This window comes from Doryrhamphus excisus, linkage group LG7 (assembly GCF_037039965.1).
Source record: "Doryrhamphus excisus strain RoL-2023G ecotype Guam linkage group LG7, RoL_Dexc_Guam_v1.1, whole genome shotgun sequence".
Lineage (NCBI taxonomy): Eukaryota > Metazoa > Chordata > Actinopteri > Syngnathiformes > Syngnathidae > Doryrhamphus > Doryrhamphus excisus.
In genome coordinates this window covers 23,635,741-23,654,458 of record NC_136363.1, presented here as the reverse complement: position 1 = coordinate 23,654,458, position 18,718 = coordinate 23,635,741, and the positions used below count along the sequence as shown (strand labels likewise).

The 18,718-nt window shown below is 56.5% G+C and overlaps 1 protein-coding gene across 1 annotated transcript; it reads left to right on the top strand.

Moving 5' to 3' along the window:
- Positions 1-12,207: 12,207 nt before the first annotated feature.
- Positions 12,208-14,970, top strand: LOC144899465 (uncharacterized). The gene is made up of 6 exons (XM_078791732.1): positions 12,208-12,237; positions 13,161-13,378; positions 13,861-13,948; positions 14,047-14,527; positions 14,723-14,882; positions 14,945-14,970. Exons 2-6 carry the CDS (start codon positions 13,162-13,164, stop codon positions 14,968-14,970), a joined length of 972 nt encoding a protein of 323 aa, XP_078647858.1. The 5' UTR covers positions 12,208-12,237; position 13,161.
- The last annotated feature ends 3,748 nt before the right edge of the window (positions 14,971-18,718 follow it).

Below are 18,718 nucleotides of genomic sequence, written 5' to 3'. Positions count from 1 at the left end.
CCCTAGCACCCCTAGCATCCCTAGCATCCCTAGCATCCCTAGCACCCCTAGCACCCCTAGCACCCTTAGCATCCCTAGCACCCCTAGCACTCCTAGCATCCCTAGCATCCCTAGCACCCCTAGCACTCCTAGCATCCCTAGCATCCCTAGCACCCCAAGCACCCCTAGCATCCCTAGCATCCCTAGCACCCCTAGCACTCCTAGCATCCCTAGCACCCTGAGCACCCCTAGCACCCCTAGCATCCCTAGCACCCCTAGCATCCCTAGCACCCCTAGCATCCCTAGCATCCCTAGCATCCCTAGCACCCCTAGCATCCCTAGCACTCCTAGCATCCCTAGCATCCCTAGCACCCCTAGCACCCCTAGCACCCCTAGCACCCTTAGCATCCCTAGCACCCCTAGCACTCCTAGCATCCCTAGCATCCCTAGCACCCCGAGCACCCCTAGCATCCCTAGCACCCCTAGCATCCCTAGCATCCCTAGCACCCCTACCATCCCTAGCATCCCTAGCACCCCTAGCATCCCTAGCATCCCTAGCACCCCTAGCATACTTAGCATCCCTAGCACCCCTACCATCCCTAGCACCCCTAGCACCCCTAGCACCCCTAGCATCCCTAGCATCCCTAGCACCCCAAGCACCCCTAGCACCCCTAGCACCCCTAGCACCCCTAGCATCCCTAGCATCCCTAGCACCCCTAGCACTCCTAGTACTCCTAGCATCCCTAGCACCACGAGCACCCCTAGCACCCCTAGCACCCCTAGCATCCCTAGCATCCCTAGCACCCCTAGCACCCCTAGCACCCCTAGCATCCCTAGCACCCCTAGCATCCCTAGCATCCCTAGCACCCCTAGCACCCCTAGCACCCCTAGCATCCCTAGCACTCCTAGCATCCCTAGCACCCCTACCATCCCTAGCACCCCTAGCACCCCTACCACCCTTAGCATCCCTAGCACCCCTAGCACTCCTAGCATCCCTAGCATCCCTAGCACCCCGAGCACCCCTAGCATCCCTAGCACTCCTAGCATACTTAGCATCCCTAGCACCCCTAGCATCCCTAGCATCCCCAGCACCCCTAGCATCCCTAGCACCCCTAGCACCCCTAGCATCCCTAGCATCCCTAGCACCCCGAGCACCCCTAGCACCCCTAGCATCCCTAGCACCCCTAGCATCCCTAGCACCCCTAGCACCCCTAGCATCCCTAGCATCCCGAGCACCCTGAGCACCCCTAGCATCCCTAGCACTCCTAGCATCCCTAGCACCCCTACCATCCCTAGCACCCCTAGCACCCCTACCACCCTTAGCATCCCTAGCACCCCTAGCACTCCTAGCATCCCTAGCATCCCTAGCACCCCGAGCACCCCTTGCATCCCTAGCACTCCTAGCATACTTAGCATCCCTAGCACCCCTAGCATCCCTAGCATCCCCAGCACCCCTAGCATCCCTAGCATCCCTAGCACCCCTAGCACCCCTAGCATTCCTAGCATCCCTAGCACCCCGAGCACCCCTAGCACCCCTAGCATCCCTAGCACCCCTAGCACCCCTAGCATCCCTAGCACCCCTAGCACCCCTAGCACCCCTAGCATCCCTAGCACCCCTAGCATCCCTAGCACCCCTAGCATCCCTAGCACCCCGAGCACCCTGAGCACCCCTAGCATCCCTAGCATCCCTAGCACCCCAAGCACCCCTAGCACCCCTAGCATCCCTAGCATCCCTAGCACCCTTAGCATCCCTAGCATCCCTAGCACCCCTACCATCCCTAGCACCCCTAGCACCCCTAGCACCCTTAGCATCCCTAGCACCCCTAGCACTCCTAGCATCCCTAGCATCCCTAGCACCCCAAGCACCCCTACCATCCCTAGCATCCCTAGCACCCCTAGCACTCCTAGCATCCCTAGCACCCCGAGCACCCCTAGCACCCCTAGCATCCCTAGCATCCCTAGCACCCCGAGCACCCTGAGCACCCCTAGCATCCCTAGCATCCCTAGCACCCCAAGCACCCCTAGCACCCCTAGCATCCCTAGCATCCCTAGCACCCTTAGCATCCCTACCATCCCTAGCACCCCTACCATCCCTAGCACCCCTAGCACCCCTAGCACCCTTAGCATCCCTAGCACCCCTAGCACTCCTAGCATCCCTAGCACCCCTAGCACTCCTAGCATCCCTAGCATCCCTAGCACCCCAAGCACCCCTAGCATCCCTAGCATCCCTAGCACCCCTAGCACTCCTAGCATCCCTAGCACCCCGAGCACCCCTAGCACCCCTAGCATCCCTAGCATCCCTAGCACCCCTAGCATCCCTAGCATCCCTAGCATCCCTAGCACCCCTAGCACCCCTAGCATCCCTAGCATCCCTAGCATCCCTAGCACCCCTACCATCCCTAGCACCCCTAGCACCCCTAGCACCCTTAGCATCCCTAGCACCCCTAGCACCCTTAGCATCCCTAGCACCCCTAGCACTCCTAGCATCCCTAGCACCCCTAGCACTCCTAGCATCCCTAGCATCCCTAGCACCCCAAGCACCCCTAGCATCCCTAGCATCCCTAGCACCCCTAGCACTCCTAGCATCCCTAGCACCCCGAGCACCCCTAGCACCCCTAGCATCCCTAGCATCCCTAGCACCCCTAGCATCCCTAGCATCCCTAGCATCCCTAGCATCCCTAGCACCCCTAGCACCCCTAGCATCCCTAGCATCCCTAGCATCCCTAGCATCCCTAGCACCCCTACCATCCCTAGCACCCCTAGCACCCCTAGCACCCTTAGCATCCCTAGCACCCCTAGCACTCCTAGCATCCCTAGCATCCCTAGCACCCCAAGCACCCCTAGCATCCCTAGCATCCCTAGCACCCCTAGCACTCCTAGCATCCCTAGCACCCCGAGCACCCCTAGCACCCCTAGCATCCCTAGCATCCCTAGCATCCCTAGTATCCCTAGCACCCCTAGCACATCTAGCATCCCTAGCACTCCTAGCATCCCTAGCATCCCTAGCACCCCTACCATCCCTAGCACCCCTAGCACCCCTAGCACCCTTAGCATCCCTAGCACCCCTAGCACTCCTAGCATCCCTAGCACCCTGAGCACCCCTAGCACCCCTAGCATCCCTAGCATCCCTAGCACCCCTAGCACTCCTAGCATCCCGAGCACCCCTAGCATCCCTAGCACCCCTAGCATCCCTAGCACCCCTAGCATCCCTAGCATCCCTAGCATCCCTAGCACCCCTAGCACCCCTAGCATCCCTAGCACTCTTAGCATCCCTAGCATCCCTAGCACCCCTACCATCCCTAGCACCCCTAGCACCCCTACCACCCTTAGCATCCCTAGCACCCCTAGCACTCCTAGCATCCCTAGCATCCCTAGCACCCCGAGCACCCCTAGCATCCCTAGCACCCCTAGCATCCCTAGCATCCCTAGCACCCCTACCATCCCTAGCACCCCTAGCACCCCTAGCATCCCTAGCATCCCTAGCACCCCTAGCATCCCTAGCATCCCTAGCACCCCTAGCATACTTAGCATCCCTAGCACCCCTACCATCCCTAGCACCCCTAGCACCCCTAGCACCCCTAGTATCCCTAGCATCCCTAGCATCCCTAGCACAACAAGCACCCCTAGCACCCCTAGCATCCCTAGCACCCCTAGCATCCCTAGCATCCCTAGCATCCCTAGCACCCCTAGCATCCCTAGCAGCCCTAGCACCCCTAGCATCCCTAGCACCCCAAGCAACCCTAGCACCCCTAGCACCCCTAGCATCCCTAGCACCCCTAGCATCCCTAGCACCCCTAGCATCCCTAGCACCCCTAGCATCCCTAGCACCCCTAGCATCCCTAGCATCCCTAGCACTCCTAGCACTCCTAGCATCCCGAGCACCCCTAGCATCCCTAGCACTCCTAGCATCCCTAGCATCCCTAGCACTCCTACCATCCCTAGCACCCCTAGCACCCCTACCACCCTTAGCATCCCTAGCACCCCAAGCACCCCTAGCATCCCTAGCATCCCTAGCACCCCTAGCACTCCTAGCATCCCTAGCACCCCGAGCACCCCTAGCACCCCTAGCATCCCTAGCATCCCTAGCAACCCTAGCATCCCTAGCATCCCTAGCATCCCTAGCATCCCTAGCACCCCTAGCACCCCTAGCATCCCTAGCATCCCTAGCATCCCTAGCATCCCTAGCACCCCTACCATCCCTAGCACCCCTAACACCCCTAGCACCCTTAGCATCCCTAGCACCCCTAGCACTCCTAGCACCCCGAGCACCCCTAGCACCCCTAGCATCCCTAGCATCCCTAGCATCCCTAGTATCCCTAGCACCCCTAGCACCCCTAGCATCCCTAGCACTCCTAGCATCCCTAGCATCCCTAGCACCCCTACCATCCCTAGCACCCCTAGCACCCCTAGCACCCTTAGCATCCCTAGCACCCCTAGCACTCCTAGCATCCCTAGCATCCCTAGCACCCTGAGCACCCCTAGCACCCCTAGCATCCCTAGCATCCCTAGCACCCCTAGCACTCCTAGCATCCCGAGCACCCCTAGCATCCCTAGCACCCCTAGCATCCCTAGCACCCCTAGCATCCCTAGCATCCCTAGCATCCCTAGCACCCCTAGCACCCCTAGCATCCCTAGCACTCCTAGCATCCCTAGCATCCCTAGCACCCCTACCATCCCTAGCACCCCTAGCACCCCTACCACCCTTAGCATCCCTAGCACCCCTAGCACTCCTAGCATCCCTAGCATCCCTAGCACCCCGAGCACCCCTAGCATCCCTAGCACCCCTAGCATCCCTAGCATCCCTAGCACCCCTACCATCCCTAGCACCCCTAGCACCCCTAGCATCCCTAGCATCCCTAGCACCCCTAGCATCCCTAGCACCCCTAGCATACTTAGCATCCCTAGCACCCCTACCATCCCTAGCAACCCTAGCACCCCTAGCACCCCTAGCATCCCTAGCATCCCTAGCATCCCTAGCACAACAAGCACCCCTAGCACCCCTAGCATCCCTAGCACCCCTAGCATCCCTAGCATCCCTAGCATCCCTAGCACCCCTAGCATCCCTAGCAGCCCTAGCACCCCTAGCATCCCTAGCATCCCTAGCACCCCAAGCAACCCTAGCACCCCTAGCACCCCTAGCATCCCTAGCACCCCTAGCATCCCTAGCACCCCTAGCATCCCTAGCACCCCTAGCATCCCTAGCATCCCTAGCACTCCTAGCACTCCTAGCATCCCAAGCACCCCTAGCATCCCTAGCACTCCTAGCATCCCTAGCATCCCTAGCACTCCTACCATCCCTAGCACCCCTAGCATCCCTAGCACCCCTAGCATCCCTAGCACCCCTACCATCCCTAACACCCCTAGCACCCCTAGCACCCCTAGCATCCCTAGCATCCCTAGCACCCCTAGCATCCCTAGCATCCCTAGCACCCCTAGCATACTTAGCATCCCTAGCACCCCTACCATCCCTAGCACCCCTAGCACCCCTAGCATCCCTAGCATCCCTAGAATCCCTAGCACAACAAGCACCCCTAGCATCCCTAGCACCCCTAGCATCCCTAGCATCCCTAGCATCCCTAGCACCCCTAGCACTCATAGTACTCCTAGCATCCCTAGCACCACGAGCACCCCTAGCACCCCTAGCATCCCTAGCATCCCTAGCACCCCTAGCATCCCTAGCATCCCTAGCACCCCTAGCATCCCTAGCATCCCTAGCACCCCTACCATCCCTAGCACCCCTAGCACCCCTAGCACCCTTAGCATCCCTAGCACCCCTAGCACTCCAAGCATCCCTAGCATCCCTAGCACCCCAAGCACCCCTAGCATCCCTAGCATCCCTAGCACCCCTAGCACTCCTAGCATCCCTAGCACTCCGAGCACCCCTAGCACCCCTAGCATCCCTAGCATCCCGAGCACCCTGAGCACCCCTAGCATCCCTAGCATCCCTAGCACCCCAAGCACCCCTAGCACCCCTAGCATCCCTAGCATCCCTAGCACCCCTAGCATCCCTAGCATCCCTAGCACCCCTACCATCCCTAGCACCCCTAGCACCCCTAGCACCCTTAGCATCCCTAGCACCCCTAGCACTCCTAGCATCCCTAGCATCCCTAGCACCCCAAGCACCCCTAGCATCCCTAGCATCCCTAGCACCCCTAGCACTCCTAGCATCCCTAGCACCCCGAGCACCCCTAGCATCCCTAGCACCCCTAGCATCCCTAGCACCCCTAGCATCCCTAGCATCCCTAGCATCCCTAGCACCCCTAGCACCCCTAGCATCCCTAGCATCCCTAGCACCCCTAGCATCCCTAGCACCCCTAGCACCCCTAGCACCCCTAGCATCCCTAGCACCCCTAGCACTCCTAGCATCCCTAGCACCCCGAGCACCCCTAGCACCCCTAGCATCCCTATCATCCTTAGCACCCCTAGCATCCCTAGCACCCCTAGCACCCCTAGCACCCCTAGCATCCCTAGCATCCCTAGCACCCCGAGCACCCCTAGCATCCCTAGCATCCCTAGCATCCCTAGCACCCCAAGCACCCCTAGCACCCCTAGCATTCCTAGCATCCCTAGCACCCCTAGCATCCTTAGCATCCCTAGCACCCCTACCATCCCTAGCACCCCTAGCACCCCTAGCACCCTTAGCATCCCTAGCACCCCTAGCACTCCTAGCATCCCTAGCATCCCTAGCACCCCGAGCACCCCTAGCATCCCTAGCATCCCTAGCACCCTTAGCACTCCTAGCATCCCTAGCACCCCGAGCACCCCTAGCACCCCTAGCATCCCTAGCACCCCTAGCATCCCTAGCACCCCTAGCATCCCTAGCATCCTTAGCATCCCTAGCATCCCTAGCACCCCTAGCACCCCTAGCATCCCTAGCCCTCCTAGCATCCCTAGCATCCCTAGCACCCCTACCATCCCTAGCACCCCTAGCACCCCTACCACCCTTAGCATCCCTAGCACCCCTAGCACTCCTAGCATCCCTAGCATCCCTAGCACCCCGAGCACCCCTAGCATCCCTAGCACCCCTAGCATCCCTAGCATCCCTAGCACCCCTACCATCCCTAGCACCCCTAGCACCCCTAGCATCCCTAGCATCCCTAGCACCCCTAGCATCCCTAGCATCCCTAGCACCCCTAGCATACTTAGCATCCCTAGCACCCCTAGCACCCCTAGCATCCCTAGCATCCCTAGCACCCCAAGCACCCCTAGCACCCCTAGCATCCCTAGCACCCCTAGCATCCCTAGCATCCCTAGCATCCCTAGCACTCCTAGTACTCCTAGCATCCCTAGCACCACGAGCACCCCTAGCACCCCTAGCATCCCTAGCATCCCTAGCATCCATAGCACCCCTAGCACCCCTAGCACCCCTAGCACCCCTAGCATCCCTAGCATCCCTAGCACCCCTAGCACCCCTAGCATCCCTAGCACCCCTAGAACCCCTAGCATCCCTAGCATCCCTAGCACCCCAAGCACCCCTAGCACCCCTAGCACCCCTAGCATCCCTAGCACCCCTAGCATCCCTAGCACCCCTAGCACCCCTAGCATCCCTAGCACCCCGAGCACCCCTAGCATCCCTAGCATCCCTAGCACCCCAAGCACCCCTAGCACCCCTAGCATCCCTAGCATCCCTAGCACCCCTAGCATCCCTAGCATCCCTAGCACACCTACCATCCCTAGCACCCCTACCACTCCTAGCACCCTTAGCATCCCTAGCACCCCTAGCACTCCTAGCATCCCTAGCATCCCTAGCACCCCAAGCACCCCTAGCATCCCTAGCATCCCTAGCACCCCTAGCACTCCTAGCATCCCTAGCACCCCGAGCACCCCTAGCACCCCTAGCATCCCTAGCACCCCTAGCATCCCTAGCACCCTTAGCATCCCTAGCATCCCTAGCATCCCTAGCACCCCTAGCACCCCTAGCATCCCTAGCACTCCTAGCATCCCTAGCATCCCTAGCACCCCTACCATCCCTAGCACCCCTAGCACCCCTAGCACCCTTAGCATCCCTAGCACCCCTAGCACTCCTAGCATCCCTAGCATCCCTAGCACCCCGAGCACCCCTAGCATCCCTAGCATCCCTAGCACCCCTACCATCCCTAGCATCCCTAGCATCCCTAGCACCCCTAGCATCCCTAGCATCCCTAGCACCCCTAGCATACTTAGCGTCCCTACCATCCCTAGCACCCCTAGCACCCCTAGCACCCCAAGCACCCCTAGCACCCCTAGCATCCCTAGCACCCCTAGCATCCCTAGCATCCCTAGCATCCCTAGCACCCCTAGCACTCCTAGTACTCCTAGCATCCTTAGCACCACAAGCACCCCTAGCACCCCTAGCACCCCTAGCATCCCTAGCATCCCTAGCATCCCTAGCACCCCTAGCACCCCTAGCATCCCTAGCACCCCTAGCATCCCTAGCACCCCTAGCACCCCTAGCATCCCTAGCATCCCTAGCACCCCTAGCACCCCTAGCACCCCTAGCATCCCTAGCACCCCTAGCACCCCTAGCACCCCTAGCATCCCTAGCACCCCTAGCATCCCTAGCATCCCTAGCACTCCTAGCATCCCTAGCACCACAAGCACCCCTAGCACCCCTAGCACCCCTAGCATCCCTAGCACCCCTAGCACCCCTAGCACCCCTAGCATCCCTAGCATCCCTAGCACCCCTAGCATCCCTAGCACCCCAAGCACCCCTAGCACCCCTAGCATCCCTAGCATCCCTAGCACCCCTAGCATCCCTAGCATCCCTAGCACCCCTACCATCCCCAGCACCCCTAGCACCCTTAGCATCCCTAGCACCCCTAGCACTCCTAGCATCCCTAGCACCCCGAGCACCCCGTGCACCCCTAGCATCCCTAGCATCCCTAGCACCCCTAGCACCCCTAGCACTCCTAGTACTCCTAGCATCCCTAGCACCACGAGCACCCCTAGCACCCCTAGCACCCCTAGCATCCCTAGCACCCCTAGCATCCCTAGCACCCCTAGCATCCCTAGCACCCCTAGCATCCCTAGCATCCCTAGCATCCCTAGCATCCCCAGCACCCCTAGCATCCCTAGCATCCCTAGCACCCCTAGCATCCCTAGCATCCCTACCACCCCTAGCATCCCTAGCACCCCTAGCATCCCTAGCACCCCTAGCACCCCTAGCACCCCTAGCATCCCTAGCATCCCTAGCATCTCTAGCACCCCAAGCACCCCTAGCACCCCTAGCATCCCTAGCATCCCTAGCACCCCTAGCACTCCTAGTACTCCTAGCATCCCTAGCACCACGAGCACCCCTAGCACCCCTAGCACCCCTAGCATCCCTAGCACCCCTAGCACCCCTAGCATCCCTAGCACCCCTAGCATCCCTAGCACCCCTAGCATCCCTAGCATCCCTAGCACCCCTAGCACCCCTAGCACCCCTAGCACTCTTAGCATCCCTAGCACCCCTAGCACTCCTAGCATCCCTAGCATCCCTAGCACCCCGAGCACCCCTAGCATCCCTAGCATCCCTAGCACCCCTAGCATCCCTAGCATCCCTAGCATACTTAGCATCCCTAGCACCCCTAGCACCCCTAGCATCCCTAGCATCCCTAGCACCCCAAGCACCCCTAGCACCCCTAGCATCCCTAGCACCCCTAGCATCCCTAGCATCCCTAGCACCCCTAGCACTCCTAGTACTCCTAGCATCCCTAGCACCACGAGCACCCCTAGCACCCCTAGCATCCCTAGCATCCCTAGCATCCATAGCACCCCTAGCACCCCTAGCACCCCTAGCACCCCTAGCATCCCTAGCACCCCTAGCATCCCTAGCATCCCTAGCACCCCTAGCATCCCTAGCACCCCTAGCACCCCTAGCATCCCTAGCACCCCTAGCACCCTTAGCATCCCTAGCACCCCTAGCACTCCTAGCATCCCTAGCATCCCTAGCACCCCGAGCACCCCTAGCATCCCTAGCATCCCTAGCACCCCTACCATCCCTAGCATCCCTAGCATCCCTAGCACCCCTAGCATCCCTAGCATCCCTAGCACCCCTAGCATACTTAGCATCCCTAGCACCCCTACCATCCCTAGCACCCCGAGCACCCCTAGCACCCCTAGCATCCCTAGCACCCCTAGCATCCCTAGCACCCTTAGCATCCCTAGCATCCCTAGCATCCCTAGCACCCCTAGCACCCCTAGCATCCCTAGCACTCCTAGCATCCCTAGCATCCCTAGCACCCCTACCATCCCTAGCACCCCTAGCACCCCTAGCACCCTTAGCATCCCTAGCACCCCTAGCACTCCTAGCATCCCTAGCATCCCTAGCACCCCGAGCACCCCTAGCATCCCTAGCATCCCTAGCACCCCTACCATCCCTAGCATCCCTAGCATCCCTAGCACCCCTAGCATCCCTAGCATCCCTAGCACCCCTAGCATACTTAGCATCCCTAGCACCCCTACCATCCCTAGCACCCCTAGCACCCCTAGCACCCCAAGCACCCCTAGCACCCCTAGCATCCCTAGCACCCCTAGCATCCCTAGCATCCCTAGCATCCCTAGCACCCCTAGCACTCCTAGTACTCCTAGCATCCCTAGCACCACAAGCACCCCTAGCACCCCTAGCACCCCTAGCATCCCTAGCATCCCTAGCATCCCTAGCACCCCTAGCATCCCTAGCACCCCTAGCATCCCTAGCACCCCTAGCACCCCTAGCATCCCTAGCATCCCTAGCACCCCTAGCATCCCTAGCACCCTTAGCATCCCTAGCACCCCTAGCACCCCTAGCACCCCTAGCATCCCTAGCATCCCTAGCATCTCTAGCACCCCAAGCACCCCTAGCATCCCTAGCATCCCTAGCACCCCTAGCATCCCTAGCACCCCTACCATCCCTAGCATCCCTAGCACCCCTAGCACCCCTAGCACTCCTAGTACTCCTAGCATCCCTAGCACCACGAGCACCCCTAGCACCCCTAGCATCCCTAGCACCCCTAGCACCCCTAGCATCCCTAGCACCCCTAGCATCCCTAGCACCCCTAGCATCCCTAGCATCCCTAGCACCCCTAGCACCCCTAGCACCCCTAGCACTCTTAGCATCCCTAGCACCCCTAGCACTCCTAGCATCCCTAGCATCCCTAGCACCCCGAGCACCCCTAGCATCCCTAGCATCCCTAGCACCCCTAGCACTCCTAGCACCCCGAGCACCCCTAGCACCCCTAGCATCCCTAGCACCCCTAGCATCCCTAGCATCCCTAGCATCCCTAGCATCCCTAGCATCCCTAGCATCCCTAGCACCCCTAGCACCCCTAGCATCCCTAGCACTCCTAGCATCCCTAGCACCCCTACCATCCCTAGCACCCCTAGCACCCCTACCATCCCTAGCACCCCTAGCACCCCTAGCACCCTTAGCATCCCTAGCACCCCTAGCACCCCTAGCACCCCTAGCACTCCTAGCACAAGTGCAGGGCGCAATGTACAACAGTGAGTATATCAGTTTGACATTTGAATGTTGTGATGGAATCTGATTGTTTGGGGAGGTGTAGTCTGGGTGCCGATAGCTGAAGGCTTGGGCACCTACGTGTAATAGTGGTTGTGGTTTAGCTACCAGCTATAGTTAATTAAACGTAATTAGTCGACTGGTCGAGGGTATATATTGATGTATATAGTATTGCGTTTTAGCATTGAACGTTCTGCCAATCACTGTCTATGACAGATAGTAATCTGGTTCCAAAGTGAGGTGGGTTTGATTGGAAAGCTCATTTTGAGTGGGATTTTTTTGGAGGGAATTTCGTCACTGCTGTGGGTGAATTGAAAACAACTTATTATGTAGACAGAGCTGCTCAAGCTTTGAACATATCTTGCTAGAGTACAGAAACAAAGGTACAGTAGTACTATGGTGGCAGATATTGACATTTTTGTCTTTTTTTTGGTCTTGTTTATGAGAGTGTTACTTAACAGCTTAATATGTAGCATTTAGGGATTCAATGAGTTTAATTATCATCTCGTCAGTTAATATGTGTGAGTGCATCTGACATAATAACTTGGAGAGAAAAAAAGTCACCTATTGTTCAACATCTAGGCTGGCTATACAGTTAAAGCTAGTATATAGTTTGTGCTAAAATTGTGAATTTGACCTGAAATTGTATTTTATGGTTGGTGGGTGAATGTTAACCACAAAGCATTTACCTGTGCAAAAACAATAATTATAGAAAGTGCCCCTTGTTAACTTCTCTCAACCATTGTCTTCCTGTCCCATTTAGAATTGTCCAGATCACACCGCCAGAAAGTGTTCTTTGCCACGTAAGTAATTTAAATTTATTAGTTTGCCATATTTGCACAATGTACATGTTGTCAGTTTGTGCTCATTTGTCATTTTCAGTTCTGATATTCCTGCATTCGCAAGTTACAAAATTGTAATAGGCCAGGTGAAGTGCATGATGGTAGGCTGATGATGGACACAATATTTAATTAAATTAGCTAAATAGTGTTGTTACTCCTGAAACAATATTAACCGTTGTGCACCCCCAAGTAATGTAGAGATCCCTCTCTGAAAAAATTTTCCCCTCTTCCCCGCTTTTCTTAATTTTAAAGCCAGGTTTCCTTGTGAATTAAAAACAAAATATTTCAGCCACTGAGTAGTGAGTACTTTCCCCACTTAGTGATGTTAAGTTAAGCCACCTGAAAGGCTAAAAGTTGAATTTGATTTGAATTTGACAGTTGAAAAAAATGGTGAGAAGACCACAGGGTCCTGTGCAACAAATTGTCAGACGTGTCTATGAAAGGCAATTACTTTCTCACATGTCAAAAGACATGCCTGAAGGTGTTGAACTGAAACAGCCCCATGCCTGCGGACCACTGCCAAAGGATTTTTCCATGCATCAGAGTGTTCAATATAAACTATATAAACTCAAAGGCACAATAATCTCAAACTCCCATGGTTCTAATTGTTTTGAACTGGGGGGCAGAGTTGCAATTGTGAGGAACATTGTACATTCTGCAGCAGAAACACATGTAGTGTATGAACTTTTTGAGACAGGGGCATGTTTTTTCAGCTACCCCATTGATTCGACATGTCTTGGAGTATATTTACTATCAAAACTGTCTGGTCAGCTTGCCAGTGCTCCAGTGACAGACTTCACAAAACCACTGATATTATTGCCTTTGTGCAAAATGTTTGTGGCTTTGCCTCAGCTACACTGCATATAACACAATGAATTTTGCAGAATGCCCTCATTCAGTGTGGTCGAGTTTGTGGATGAAGTTGACACTGATGGCTACAAGAAGGTGGACATCGTTCCGTCAGAGTGGTTCGTGGACACTGAAAGAAAATTATGCTGGTGGCCACCAGCCACATTCCAAAATGTGACCAAGGCCGTGAAAGAGTGCACACCACCAGCTCAAAACTGGATTGTCTGTAATGTGCGAGTGATGGGAAATGCAGGTAACTTTGATTTCTCATTAACTTTCTCTTTAACACATTTTTTCATAGATTGGCTATTCCTGCGACTTTATACTCCACATCGACTGTTTATTTAAAACTGTTTATGTTACATAAACACTGGACACTTTTTCTGTTCATGTTTATTTTTGGTGTAGTTGAATAACCATTGTGTTAGCATATCTTACACCTATCCAGCCTGTTCTCTATTCTTTCATTGTTAGAACTTGCTTTCCAAGATGACGTAATGTCGTTTTTTTCACATTATATTTACCATTGTAAAAACTACAGACAGTCAACTCTAATCTATCCTTTTCTTCTCATGTCCTGATCGGAAAAAAAATATTTGAATCGTGACTCAAAACTGTGATGTGATCCAAATTGTGAATTTTGTGATTCATTATACGTATTCTAAATGTCTATGAAACGCTAGTTATATTTTGATGTCTGCTTCACTGGTTTTATTTTGTCATTATATTTTACAGCCACTTATGCAGAGGCCAGGGTAAAGCTACATCAAGCTGAGTATACATCAGACCTGACTGACACCGAAGATGTCGTGATAAAGAGAAAGTAGGTGTTGGTGGTGTAATAGACGTTAAAAGGTCATTTCCATAATTGGGGTAGCAGTTATGGTTTACAAATTCATATTCCTCCATATACCTCTCCAGGGTAAAACAGAGCAAGCAACGAGTATCAAGTGATTCAGAGGAGGAACTTCCACCCACTCCCCCAGAAAAACTCCTTGGGCTAGCAACAAAGAAAACGACCAGATGGATCACCAGCTCCACTGCCCAGGGAGTTGCCAGCCCCACTGCCCAGCGAGTTGCCAGCCCCACTGCCCAGCGAGTTGCCAGCCCCACTGTTCAGGAAGTCACCAGCCCCACTGCCCAGCGAGGGACCGGTTCCACTCTCCAGAGGGTTGCAAACAATTGCCACAATTGTGAAGCCATGTTCACAAAAATTCTGACACTTCTCGAGGAAATTAAGGAGACTCAGAAGGTCCATGGGAAGATGCTGAATGTCCTCTTGAAGAAACAAGATGCATCTGTGATGGAGGTTCCTGATGGTGTCGTCTTCCCGCTCCAAAGTCAAGCAGATGTTGAGGCTCTTGAGGAGAAACTTGGGGACCGCAGTCTCACGTCTGGTGTTGTAAGTTTTCTTTAAAACCTTTCCTCAAATTTGCCCACAAAATAAAAATATGTATTACATGATACTAAATTACATAAAGGCTACAGTTCATTTCCAACGGTTAGTTGACTTTCTGGCTCAATATTAAATCTTTGACGCTTATTGTCTTAGCAGTTAATGTAATCCTTTGTGTCTCCTTTTGGCTCTCATCCATAGGTTGCCATGGTGGCAGATATAGGGGGCACAAGTGTTGATGATGCAACAAGACGAATGATGAAGTACATTCTGTCAAATGAGCTGGCATTGGAGTACAACATGTTTGGCCGTCACGGTAAAAGGATGTTTAAGAACCTGCGTCTTTTCAACGTTGTGTACGGTAAGTCCATTTCAGTAGATATCAGTAGACGTTCTTTTGTTGAAAAAACGTTCCATCTGCAGGGATTAAAGTTCCCCATTGCCATTAGGGATTTCCATCAGTTGGAAAAATGAGAGGAAAGAAATTATTATGCTAAAGACCTCACAAAAAACCCCTAAAAAATATGGTAACAATGTTCCATTCCTATAAGTGACGTGTATAAAACGTCTCCTTGCTAGTCACAGCATCCCTAGCATCCCTAGCACCCCTAGCACTCCTAGCATCCCTAGCACCCCGAGCACCCCTAGCACCCCTAGCATCCCTAGCATCCCTAGCACCCCTAGCATCCCTAGCATCCCTAGCACCCCTAGCACCCCTAGCATCCCTAGCACCCCTAGCATCCCTAGCATCCCTAGCACCCCTACCATCCCTAGCACCCCTAGCACCCTTAGCATCCCTAGCACCCCTAGCACTCCTAGCATCCCTAGCATCCCTAGCACCCCGAGCACCCCTAGCATCCCTAGCACCCCTAGCACCCCTAGCACCCCTATCACCCCTAGCACCCCTAGCATCCCTAGCATCCCTAGCATCCCTAGCACCCCGAGCACCCCTAGCATCCCTAGCATCCCTAGCACCCCTAGCATCCCTAGCATCCCTAGCACCCCTACCATCCCTAGCACCCCTAGCACCCCTAGCACCCCTAGATCCCCTAGCATCCCTAGCATCCCTAGCATCCCTAGCACCCCAAGCACCCCTAGCACCCCTAGCATCCCTAGCATCCCTAGCACCCCTAGCATCCCTAGCATCCCTAGCATCCCTAGCATCCCTAGCATCCCTAGCACCCCTAGCACTCCTAGTACTCCTAGCATCCCTAGCACCACGAGCACCCCTAGCACCCCTAGCACCCCTAGCATCCCTAGCATCCCGAGCACCCCGAGCACCCCTAGCATCCCTAGCACCCCTAGCACCCCTAGCACCCCTAGCATCCCTAGCACCCCTAGCACCCCTAGCATCCCTAGCATCCCTAGCACCCCTAGCATCCCTAGCACCCCTAGCACCCCTAGCACCCCTAGCATCCCTAGCACCCCTAGCATCCCTAGCACCCCTAGCACCCCTAGCATCCCTAGCATCCCTAGCACCCCGAGCACCCTGAGCACCCCTAGCATCCCTAGCATCCCTTGCACCCCTACCATCCCTAGCACCCCTAGCACCCCTAGCACCCCTAGATCCCCTAGCATCCCTAGCATCCCTAGCATCCCTAGCACCCCAAGCACCCCTAGCACCCCTAGCATCCCTAGCATCCCTAGCACCCCTAGCATCCCTAGCATCCCTAGCATCCCTAGCATCCCTAGCACCCCTAGCACTCCTAGTACTCCTAGCATCCCTAGCACCACGAGCACCCCTAGCACCCCTAGCACCCCTAGCATCCCTAGCATCCCGAGCACCCCGAGCACCCCTAGCATCCCTAGCACCCCTAGCACCCCTAGCACCCCTAGCATCCCTAGCACCCCTAGCACCCCTAGCATCCCTAGCATCCCTAGCACCCCTAGGACCCCTAGCATCCCTAGCACCCCTAGCACCCCTAGCATCCCTAGCACCCCTAGCATCCCTAGCACCCCTAGCACCCCTAGCATCCCTAGCATCCCTAGCACCCCGAGCACCCTGAGCACCCCTAGCATCCCTAGCATCCCTAGCACCCCAAGCAGCCCTAGCACCCCTAGCATCCCTAGCATCCCTAGCACCCCTAGCATCCCTAGCATCCCTAGCACCCCTAGCATCCCTAGCATCCCTAGCACCCCTAGCACTCCTAGCACCCCGAGCACCCCTAGCACCCCTAGCATCCCTAGCACCCCTAGCATCCCTAGCATCCCTAGCATCCCTAGCACCCCTAGCACCCCTAGCATCCCTAGCACTCCTAGCATCCCTAGCACCCCTACCATCCCTAGCACCCCTAGCACCCCTACCACCCTTAGCATCCCTAGCACCCCTAGCACTCCTAGCATCCCTAGCATCCCTAGCACCCCGAGCACCCCTAGCATCCCTAGCATCCCTAGCACCCCTAGCATCCCTAGCATCCCTAGCACCCCTAGCACCCCTAGCATCCCTAGCATCCCTAGCACCCCTAGCACCCCTAGCATCCCTAGCACCCCTAGCATCCCTAGCACCCCTAGCATCCCTAGCATCCCTAGCACCCCGAGCACCCTAGCACCCCCTAGCATCCCTAGCACCCCTAGCACCCCTATCATCCCTAGCATCCCTAGCACCCCTAGCATCCCTAGCATCCCTAGCACCCCAAGCACCCCTAGCATCCCTAGCATCCCTAGCACCCCTAGCATCCCTAGCATCCCTAGCACCCCTACCATCCCCAGCACCCCTAGCACCCTTAGCATCCCTAGCACCCCTAGCACTCCTAGCATCCCTAGCACCCCGAGCACCCCGTGCACCCCTAGCACCCCTAGCACCCCTAGCATCCCTAGCACCCCTAGCATCCCTAGCATCCCTAGCACCCCAAGCACCCCTAGCACCCCTAGCATCCCTAGCACCCCTACCATCCCTAGCACCCCTAGCACCCCTAGCATCCCTAGCATCCCTAGCATCCCTAGCACTCCAAGCACCCCTAGCACCCCTAGCACCCCTAGCATCCCTAGCACCCCTAGCATCCCTAGCATCCCTAGCACCCCTAGCACTCCTAGTACTCCTAGCATCCCTAGCACCACGAGCACCCCTAGCACCCCTAGCACCCCTAGCATCCCTAGCATCCCTAGCATCCCTAGCACCCCTAGCACCCCTAGCACCCCTAGCATCCCTAGCACCCCTAGCACCCCTAGCATCCCTAGCACCCCTAGCACCCCTAGCACCCCTAGCATCCCCAGCACCCCTAGCATCCCTAGCATCCCTAGCATCCCTAGCACTCCTAGCATCCCTAGCACCACGAGCACCCCTAGCACCCCTAGCACCCCTAGCATCCCTAGCATCCCTAGCACCCCTAGCACCCCTAGCACCCCTAGCATCCCTAGCATCCCTAGCACCCCTAGCATCCCTAGCATCCCTAGCACCCCTAGCACCCCTAGCATCCCTAGCATCCCTAGCACCCCTAGCATTCCTAGCATCCCTAGCACCCCTACCATCCCCAGCACCCCTAGCACCCTTAGCATCCCTAGCACCCCTAGCACTCTTAGCATCCCTAGCACCCCGAGCACCCCGAGCACCCCTAGCATCCCTAGCATCCCTAGCACCCCTAGCACCCCTAGCACTCCTAGTACTCCTAGCATCCCTAGCACCCCTAGCACCCCTAGCATCCCTAGCATCCCTAGCACCCCTAGCACCCCTAGCACCCCTAGCATCCCTAGCATCCCTAGCACCCCTAGCACTCCTAGCATCCCTAGCACCACGAGCACCCCTAGCACCCCTAGCACCCCTAGCATCCCTAGCATCCCTAGCACCCCTAGCACCCCTAGCATCCCTAGCACCCCTAGCATCCCAAGCACCCCTAGCACCCCTAGCATCCCTAGCATCCCTAGCACTCCTAGCATCCCTAGCACCACGAGCACCCCTAGCACCCCTAGCACCCCTAGCATCCCTAGCACCCCTAGCACCCCTAGCACCCCTAGCATCCCTAGCACCCCGAGCATCCCTAGCATCCCTAGCACCCCAAGCACCCCTAGCACCCCTAGCATCCCTAGCATCCCTAGCACCCCTAGCATCCCTAGCATCCCTAACACCCCTACCATCCCCAGCACCCCTAGCACCCTTAGCATCCCTAGCACCCCTAGCACTCCTAGCATCCCTAGCACCCCGAGCACCCCGTGCACCCCTAGCATCCCTAGCACCCCTAGCACCCCTAGCACTCCTAGTAC

What these genes read in the sequence shown, in the direction of transcription:
- LOC144899465 (XM_078791732.1), top strand. Translation starts at nt 13,162, where the DNA reads ATGCCCTCATTCAGTGTGGTCGAGTTTGTGGATGAAGTTGACACTGAT. An exon ending in GCGAGTGATGGGAAATGCAG is followed by an intron (nt 13,379 to 13,860) that starts GTAACTTTGATT and finishes TATATTTTACAG; the next exon opens with CCACTTATGCAGAGGCCAGG. An exon ending in GATGTCGTGATAAAGAGAAA is followed by an intron (nt 13,949 to 14,046) that starts GTAGGTGTTGGT and finishes ATACCTCTCCAG; the next exon opens with GGTAAAACAGAGCAAGCAAC.